At 42.8% G+C, this 9,204-nt stretch overlaps 2 protein-coding genes across 4 annotated transcripts in view; one reads left to right on the forward strand and one right to left on the reverse strand.

The window, feature by feature from the left end:
* The window catches only part of Fur2 (furin-like protease 2), a 348,856-nt gene extending 343,386 nt beyond the window's left edge, over positions 1–5,470 (reverse strand). Inside the window, exon 1 of one of the 2 annotated variants that reach the window (XM_077419570.1) lies at positions 4,901–5,470. The gene's annotated coding sequence lies outside the window, so the exon portion shown is untranslated. The remainder of the gene's footprint in view (positions 1–4,900) is intronic. The other variant, XM_077419571.1, reaches the window with a different exon arrangement.
* Rps17 (ribosomal protein S17) overlaps positions 1–9,188 on the forward strand; it is a 209,348-nt gene extending 200,160 nt beyond the window's left edge. Inside the window, exons 2-4 of one of the 2 annotated variants that reach the window (XM_077419577.1) lie at positions 7,904–7,940; positions 8,241–8,392; positions 8,870–9,188. In XM_077419577.1, coding sequence (XP_077275703.1) covers positions 7,938–7,940; positions 8,241–8,392; positions 8,870–9,107 — 393 coding nt within the window. In that variant the 5' untranslated portion in view covers positions 7,904–7,937 and the 3' untranslated portion in view covers positions 9,108–9,188. Of the gene's footprint in view, positions 1–7,792; positions 7,941–8,240; positions 8,393–8,869 lie in introns of those variants that run through there. The other variant, XM_077419576.1, reaches the window with a different exon arrangement.
* The last annotated feature ends 16 nt before the right edge of the window (positions 9,189–9,204 follow it).

The following is a 9,204-nucleotide window of genomic DNA, read 5'->3' on the forward strand; positions in this document are numbered from 1 at the left end:
ATCGTATACAGCTCAGATATTTTCTACGTGTGGATTATGCAAATATATGTTGGTTAAATGAACAGCTGCGGCAGCTGGAAGCTTCTAATCATGTGAAAAAGTCGGTGGCCGCGTTCCGCGTGAAGGCAACAAGGTCTTACACCGTCACACGTAATACCGCTACGTAATTACAAGCTGATGTAAAAAACACCTTCTTTTTTTCGTGTGATATTTCTTCACGTGAAGCGGTTTGATTATACGTCGGTTTTAAGCATCGCATGTTCGTTTAAAGTAGATCGATAGATATATGTATAAATATACGTTAACATCCGCGTTCCGTGTGTACTCGTTTATATGCATTTCATTTTTTATATTGCGACTTATTAACGGATATTTTTATTCTTTAATTTGCACCAAGCTTTTTATGGAACGTTAGTAAAATTCACGTACCAACTTGATCATGATACATTTAGAGAAAAATATAACTAAATATTAAGAGAGAGAGAACAAAAGAAAGAAGATTGACACGTTTTTATTATACTTCTTATTGTACAAATAAAATTCAGAAGAAAATGTTTCATCTACTAAATAAAGTATACTGCAAAAGCGAGATGCGCGGAAGAAATATACTATAGCTTTAGTGTAATAAATGATTTTAACGATATCATAAATCTTGCTAAAAAACATCCAAGATTTATATAATAAATAAATAATAAAATATATAATAGCGATGTGATGCAATATATATAATACATCGATACCTTTTGAATATAAAATACGGTTAGCTCACAAATTATTGATAAAAATAGATATACGTATGATCTACCTTGAATTTTATATTATATATGTCACACATATTCTTTATATTTTAATATACATTTATATTTTATGTGTGCACTTGTATGCACTTGTATATAAAAAAAGATATAGATCGCATATAATACTTTTATTCTTTTATTAAAAAAACAGTTATCTATTATTTCAAGAGATATTATCGCGTCACTCTATTGCATATTGTATTGATCAATCTCTTTCACTTTCCGCACCGCTTTGATGCTATTTTATTTCGTTTTGGATTTAATGTAAAAATCACGGGCGGAACGAGTATATAGGTATTCATTCACATTATATTCGAGCCGCAGAAGTAATAGTCGTTAAACTACGTCTTTAAACAACAATGTAAAAGCGTAATTTTTGCACGTGACCAAAAGCAATCATGTCAAATATTAATTGGAACCATCAACAAGATCAATCGCGCCAAAAAGTCGCAATACTAAAATATTTTTATTCGTTTTCACATTAACTTATCTTACAAAAAAGTTCTGCGAAAAGGTTCTGCTAAATTTTTATTTAACGTTTAAAAAGAAAAAAAATAATTTAAAAAAATTTCTGGACAAAGAAATACTATTTTATAAAAATTAAAAATAGCATCCTCGAATAGCATCCTCGAATAACACGATTAATTGATTTCGTGTTATTCCAGATTCCAGATTCATAAAAAATTGGAGCTTTTGGTTTCAAGGGATTACTAAAAAAATTACTAAAAAAAAAACTTTTAAAAAATAGAGTTGTCACAATTTTTTATCACATGCTATATTCGAGACTCCGTGCAATTCAAGTGTCGCGTGTGTTATTCGAGAGTCACCTGTATTTCTTTCTTGCGGATATTTTAATCGTATGGCAATAAAATCTTATATAGCGAAAAAGATCTCGAGTTTCTATTTTATAAAATATTGAAAGGTGTAAATATGAAAAACTTTCTCGCGCTTATTCGGCTTATTCAACTATTGCATTAAACGCGGAAAAGCTTGTGTACCGTACGCGACACCCACGCGCGCAATTTCCCCGCGAAGTTGTTACAGTCCTTCTAGTATACGGATAAAAAGGGTAGGAAAAAAGATAGAGGAGGAAAGGGAGTGGCGACCTGGTTGCGTCAAGATGGCAGGGACGGAGTGTACATCACCGAGGAGTTGGATCGCGAGAGCGTACTCTACTCTCCGCGCCGTAATTACGCAGTATTACGAGCGGCGTTACGACGGGGATGTTACGTTAACGTGGCTCGTGTTGTACGTGGCGTGCGCGCGCGAATTAAGGAGACGGAATTAAAGCGGTGCTGCAAATTCATTCGCGCGACTGGTTTTACGGCGCGACGGCGGACCGAAATAGAAAGGCCGCTCTGCTCACACGATTCATAACTTGCAGCCGGTATATATCCACGACAGAACGCTATATAAGTATAACTCTCTTTACTCTTTCGTACATAAACACGCGTTCACGATCATATACAATTAGAAACCGATCTTATGTCCTATCGAGAGATCGACAGACGTGACAAACGAGACAAACGAGTTCACGAGTTACGGAAAATCTATAAATTTTTCAGCTTAATAAATCACAATTCAAATTCAAATCGATTGGCTGTATATATACCGTCAATTGACATTTTTCCACTTGGCAACGTAAGTCCAAAGTCCCGCGAGACAGGATCTTTTTCACTAGAATAATAAAGCTCCTTGAATTAATGATGGAATTCTGACGGTGAACGTTCTTGCGAATCGCGTGAAACGGGCTTAAGGGACACGCGGAAAGAAGGGCGCGGGCGCCGCGTTTCGCGTCCGCCGACTCCTCTTCCTCTAATGCCCGCATATATTTCGCGACGTGTCGCGCGGAGGAGACAGCGCAGCGGAGACTCGACTCGCGTTGCGCGCGATATTTCTCGCGCGCGACGTTTCATGCATACGGCATCGATGACGATTTTTCAACTGGGCGACTTCCTCGCCACCTCACCGATGGATTGTTATGCTGGCATCTCGTGCGTTTATCGCATAAAAGATGAAATGGAATAACTGAAATATGTTTAAGCGAGATGATGTAATTTCTTTATCGTAGAAATCGTTGTGTCACGATTTAAAAGTTACGAGTATTCGTAATAGGTATCGATAAATGAGTATTAATAGATTTAAACGTAATTAAGCTTCCAATTATTGACAAAAGTCTTTTGACAAGTTTGATAACAAAAATATTCAGTATGCTAAAGGTTCTGTGTAACTGATAGGTATAAAAAAAACGCCTCGCGTAATATTTGTTATATTTTCAATTTATAGTATATGTATATGCATTAGGAGTTACACTCATCGCGGTCGAATCTTAATTTATGTACATGTAATTATATATACGTACTACGTACATGATTGCACGCGAGAAAATCCATCGCGGAGCGCATAATAAATGATTCTTTCGTTTAATTACAAACACGCAAAAAATAAGAAAATTAACTTTGTCTTGCACCGTAAAATAAATAAAGCTAATAAACGTAGCAATAAATTCAGATATTACAAAATAATTATCATGACGAAATGAGAGAGAGATACTTGAAAGTAAAATTTTACATAAAACGACACGAATATTATAAGTATAATGCAGACATTCTTCCATTTATTATCTTAAACGCACGAGAGGCACAAACGTTAATTTAGAAAGCAAAACTATGCATAAATGCGGCATACGAATAACGATGCAAAAATTCTTTTATTCAATATTACTTATTCGGTTCTTTTTTATTTCATCGCAAACACACGAAAAGTAAGTAAGTGAGAAAATTAATTCAGGCTTACATCGTAAGATAAAAAAAGCCAATTAACAGTACAGAAATAAATCCGAATTTATAAGATAATTGTCACGGTAAAGCAAAGAAGATATATATCGAAAGTGAGGTTTTTTACATTAGATAAATGGCAAGTAATACAAAAAAAAATATGTGGAATATATTTAAAATATACAAAACTTTTTACGTATATATGTATATAAAATACATACAAATATATAAATGTCAAGTAATATACAGAAATATGCTTCCTGAAATTCCATCGTGTTTTTAAAAAGCGCGATTCGGTCGGCGGGCTCGGCGGCGGCGGTCAAGGCCGACCTCGATTTTCAACGAAAGCGCGAGGTAGGTGGAGAACGTACTGCGCGACCCGCGACCTTTCGGCGGAGAAATTTCGAATAAGCGTGCGCGTATACGCGGCAAGTTTTAAATATATGTATACGCTCGCTCGCTTCGAGACTCGGCTGGCGAGTCTTGCGGCACCGACACTCTCGCGCGGCAAGAAATCCGGCGAAGGACGAACGCGCGTGCCATGGAGGAGAAAGTCGTTGACGGACTGGCTGGGGGGGGCGGGGGGGGACACGCTGCGCGTCAGCTGACGGAAACGAAGGCCGCCGGGGACGATGGAACGTTGACAAGCTTGACAGACCGTAATATAACGTAATAAGAGTAACAGTCGCGCGGGATGCCACGAGAAATCTATCCGTCGCGGTCGCCGCGCCATTTCCACGCTTCTCGCGATTAAAACACGGCGAAATATACGTCGGAAACTTGGAGGAAAAAATATATTATACCAATAACATTTTAAATAATAGTATTTCCCGGAGAGTAAAAAAAACTGTACCCAACGAACATATCGCGGTGAAAAGGGCATCGAAAAATTACGAAATTTGATCAGCGTGACGTTAACGTGACGCGTCACTAGGATCGCGAAGCGTTTCTCGGGGAGCAAATAAAAACCACGAGTGCAGCTTTTCCGTCAAAGTAAGGTTAGGGACACGCACACGCGATAAATGGAATGGATAGTGTCCGGCGGCTCGAGCGCACATGGCGGGGCGCTTTCAAGCGCCTGACTCAATAACGTCAATGATATCAATGATATTCAACGCGGAACCAGAGCACGGAGTGAAGCGCTGCGAGTGACGGGAACGCGGATTATCGCCGCTCGCTCGCGGCGACGGCGACGGCGACGGCGAAGCGAGGCGGCTAACGTCGCGTCAAAGGTGACGGTCCGGTGACCCGGTTGTGCACCGCGCGATTCGCCATCGGTTATTCGCGCGCGCACACGCGGAGAAACGCTGCGCCGAGAGAACTTACCCGACGTGACGATAACGTTCGCCTCCAACGTGATCGATGACAGAGGTTTCCCGGAGCGAAGCGGGAGAGGGAAGAACGAGTTCTCGATGCCGGGAGACTGTCGTCGCGCACCACCGGATCGACGCGCGAGAAGTCGCGGGCGCGGGCTTCCGTTACCTCACGGCGATGGACCGCGGCGGCATGTTCTTCCGACACGGCACACGGCGGGGCTTCCCCTTGACGTCGGCGAGACGGTCGCACTTCCCGGACTGCCGTCGCGCGAAAACGGATGAGAGGAACCGGAGTAATCGGCACTCGCGCGCAATGACTCGCCCGAACGAGAGAAGGGAAAGAGAGACGGGGAAAAAGAGAAAGAGAGAGAGAGAGAGAAAGACGCGGCCAAATTTCCTGCCCGGACGAACAGTCACCCGATCGCGAGCGCGTCCCGTACCGCCGCCACTGGACGTAGCACACCGAACGTAGCACCGCGCACTGACTGCTCTCTCGCCACTCGCCGTTCACCAAGGCGATAAACAAACTCCGCCGCCCACCTCTCACTCCGCCCGCGACACGACTACGCGCGCGATCGCCGCGCCGTCTCACTCGCGCGCCAGCCGCCAGCCGCCACGGTGCCTCTCGCTCTCGCTTTCGCTCCCACCCCGGCCGCTCTCGCGCCTCGCGCCCGTGTTCCCCCACTCCGACAGTCCGCTCGTCACGCCGAGGAGCGGCGCGCGCAGCCTCTCCCCCTTTATGACGCCAGTCGCCACTCGCGACAAAAACACCGCCAACCGCCCGCGCCGCTCCGCCGTCCCTCGCCCCATCTATACGTTCAACGCCGAATTCGGAGAATCTCGCGAGGCTATTACCGAATTCGGGGAATTGTTTCGGATCGCTTCTCGAGATTCTGATGGGGAAACGCGCGAGCGCGCTATTGAACGCGTATCATTTTTCGTAGTTCGTCTGGCGTCTGGCTGAAGGAACGCGTTCAACGTGCGTGGTAGAATACAGAGCGATTTTTCGAGACGATACTTCGGGCTTCGCACACACCGCGGTTCGGACTCCGGACTCCGGAGTACGCGCACGCGCTCCCGTTGGCGACATCTTTCATAATACAGTACAAGCAACGAGTCAATTGAAGAGTGATCGAACGTTTGATATTTTACCCGTCAAGTCTAGCTCGAGTTCGATCGTTTTCCAATTATGCCATTAGATGTCGGGATAAGCGTGCTTCAAACCGACATGCACGGTATTTCCCAAATTAATTTTGCACTAAATCCCTCGGTAAAAAATAAATCTCTTTTCCATTAAATCGAAAATCAATATTTAAAACATTTCTCTATGTTCGAAAAAAATGTTATATCTTAATTTTATTCAGGATTAATGTAGAAAGTTTAAAAATCTCTCTTCGCGGCTTTAGTTTCAATTATAATTACAAATCTTATGCCCGTATCACACTAGCGATTGGCGATTGCGTCTACGTCTTTTGACCAATCAGAACGGAAATTGCGAATCGCAATTAATTGCCAGCAGCTACTTTCTGATCGGTTGAGAGACGTAAACGCAAACGTAGACGCAATCGCCAATCGCCAGTGTGATACGAGCTTTGCAACGACAACTGCGGATTCGTGCAAAAATATTTTTTAATGCATGCGATATCGAGGAATCTAAATTCCCTTTAGATGATAAAGCGAATTTCACCTACCATTTATTGCGTTATAGTTCGAAACTCAAATGCCGTTAGATAATATCGCTCGTCGATAATACACTGTAACGGCGCGGAGAACTGATGGACACACATTATATATCGAGGCAAGTTTCAACCGTACCTGAAATACGAAATTAAATTTAATATACTAATTATTATAATTACAAGGGAATTCGGTAGCCCAGCAATTTACGAAATAAATGTAGAAACAGCGTGTGCGATATAAAGCAGTATAAATTATACCTGACGAACGCAGCCCGAGTCGCGAGAATTTCGGATCGGCGATCGGCCATTTCTAGACGAAACACCGTCACCGAAATCGCAATGAGGCACAGCGCGACACAACGACGATACGCGATCAGCGATCACACACGCGCGACACTCAACGTTACCAACAACGGACGTCCATGCACCCTTTCTGAAACACACAATCGCGATATTTCCGCGCGCGTGAGATTGCGTTAAACGGCGAAAATCCTGTAAAGTTACGGAACGACTCTCGATCCGTCGCGACGCAACACCGCAATTGACCGCGATCCGCGATGTCCGCGCGTCCGCGATTCAAAATCTATAGCAGTACTGCCACTCGCGAAACGTTGAAAGCGCTGAGCGAATCACGTCGCGGTAATTAGATTCGTTCGTTTGAGTCGCGTTTCCTGCATTTAATACACAATTAATTAATCGAACGAATGCGTATTTAACGCTCGAAGAAAAGCGAGAAGCTTTTGAAAGATGCAATTATAGACGAGCGTATATTACCTCGCGCAAAAACGAAATTCCGCAATGCGAGTTTCCGCGAAGGTAAAAAGGCTTAAACGGTGAATTATATAAGAATCTATGCGGCTAATTACTATCTTTACAATAGAAACAAAATTCATTTAATAATTTATTTAATACACAAAATGTTCGTTTTTAATATTAAAATAATTAAAATACATTCGAAAATGATATAAATTTTAACGAAATATAGATCATGTAATACAAATTAAGTAGCGCAGCGATAATTAAGAACGTCTTATCGTCCAATTTATTATTTGCTTTGCAGTTTATTTAATTGTTTCGATTTTCACGGACATATACATAGCGAATTACGCGAGAATATTTCCCGTACTGTATTTCCTTCATTACCATTCGTAATCTTGGCTTCTCGACTGCCGTTTACCTTGGCAGTTGGCTGCAACGTTTGCACGAGTTTGTTCAAAATTTCTCCGCCTGTCGTCGACAGCATCGCGGGAGGCGCCAGCGCCAGCGCCATCCGCCATCGATTCTCCTGAGTCCCTGGTCCCTGCCTGCCTTTCCTTCGTGTCGTGGTGTTTCGCGTGGTTTCGTGCCTTTTCCGGTATCCAAGCCAACATGGTTCGTATTGCGCCATCCGTTTTAATTTTGATCCGCGAAAATTCGTAGCGATCCGCGATAACGCGCCAGCGATTCACGCGTACTCGTTTCGCGTATTCATTATTTGACCCGGTAGTGCGAATATTAATCGGCCAGAAGCCGACTAGCGATAACGCGCGACGCCCTTGCCACCTTGGGCTTAGGTTATGGTTCCGAGTTTTGGCGGTGCGATCCACGCAACACACAATTGTGCAAATATGAAATAAAATGTATCGCGCTACGTCGGATTGTTGATTTATTTTGCCTTTCCACGATTTGCAGAGTCGCGTCAGGACGAAGACGGTCAAGAAGGCCGCGAAGCTCATTATTGAGAAGTACTACCCACGTCTCACTTTGGATTTCCATACGAACAAGAGGATATGCGAGGAAATCGCTATTATCCCCAGCAAATCCTTGCGCAACAAGATCGCTGGGTAAGTGCGTAGCAATGTTTAAGAAACGTCAATTTCTCAGAGCTTATTTTATTTTGTCAACCGACCAACGATGAAGTTTGCTATATATATTTATTACTTTATTACTTTTTATAAACACAGATGGAAATAGTCACTAACGTTCAGATTTAACGATAGATTAAGGCCCCCCATTCTGTAAATGTTAACAATATCGTGACGACTTTGCGCGGCTCTTTTCTGCGGTATATTATATCTGCGCAAAGCCCGTAATGATGTTGACATTTACAGAATAGACCTCTCAAGTGTAGCGCAATAATTCTTCAATTACGATTGCGAATAGTTGTAATGTTTTATTATAGCATTATAGTCATTACATTTCTAGTAGATTTATTTGTAACGTTTATCGCGTTGAATGCTTCTATGAATTTATATCTTTGCTACTTATGTGGATTTTTAGAAACGATACGATTGTAACACTTGTATTTTAATCGCCATTAGATTCGTTACTCACCTGATGAAGAGGCTTAGGCACAGTCAGGTACGCGGCATCTCCATCAAGCTGCAGGAGGAAGAGAGGGAACGCCGCGACAACTACGTTCCCGAGGTCTCCGCTTTGGAGCACGACATCATCGAGGTCGATCCCGAGACCAAGGAGATGTTGAAGATGCTCGAGTTCAACAACATCACTGGACTCCAACTCACCCAGCCCGTTCCACAGTTTAGCAGACGTTCTTAAATATCGCTCCCTTCTCATTCGCGATACTAAGAAAAATGGTTGGTCTTGCACTTTTCAAATAAAATTGCGAACTAACACTCACGATACGCGTGCTACT

Source organism: Temnothorax americanus, unplaced genomic scaffold, assembly GCF_048541705.1.
Source record: "Temnothorax americanus isolate GAGA-0224 unplaced genomic scaffold, ASM4854170v1 Scaffold56, whole genome shotgun sequence".
In the NCBI taxonomy this organism is placed as follows: domain Eukaryota; kingdom Metazoa; phylum Arthropoda; class Insecta; order Hymenoptera; family Formicidae; genus Temnothorax; species Temnothorax americanus.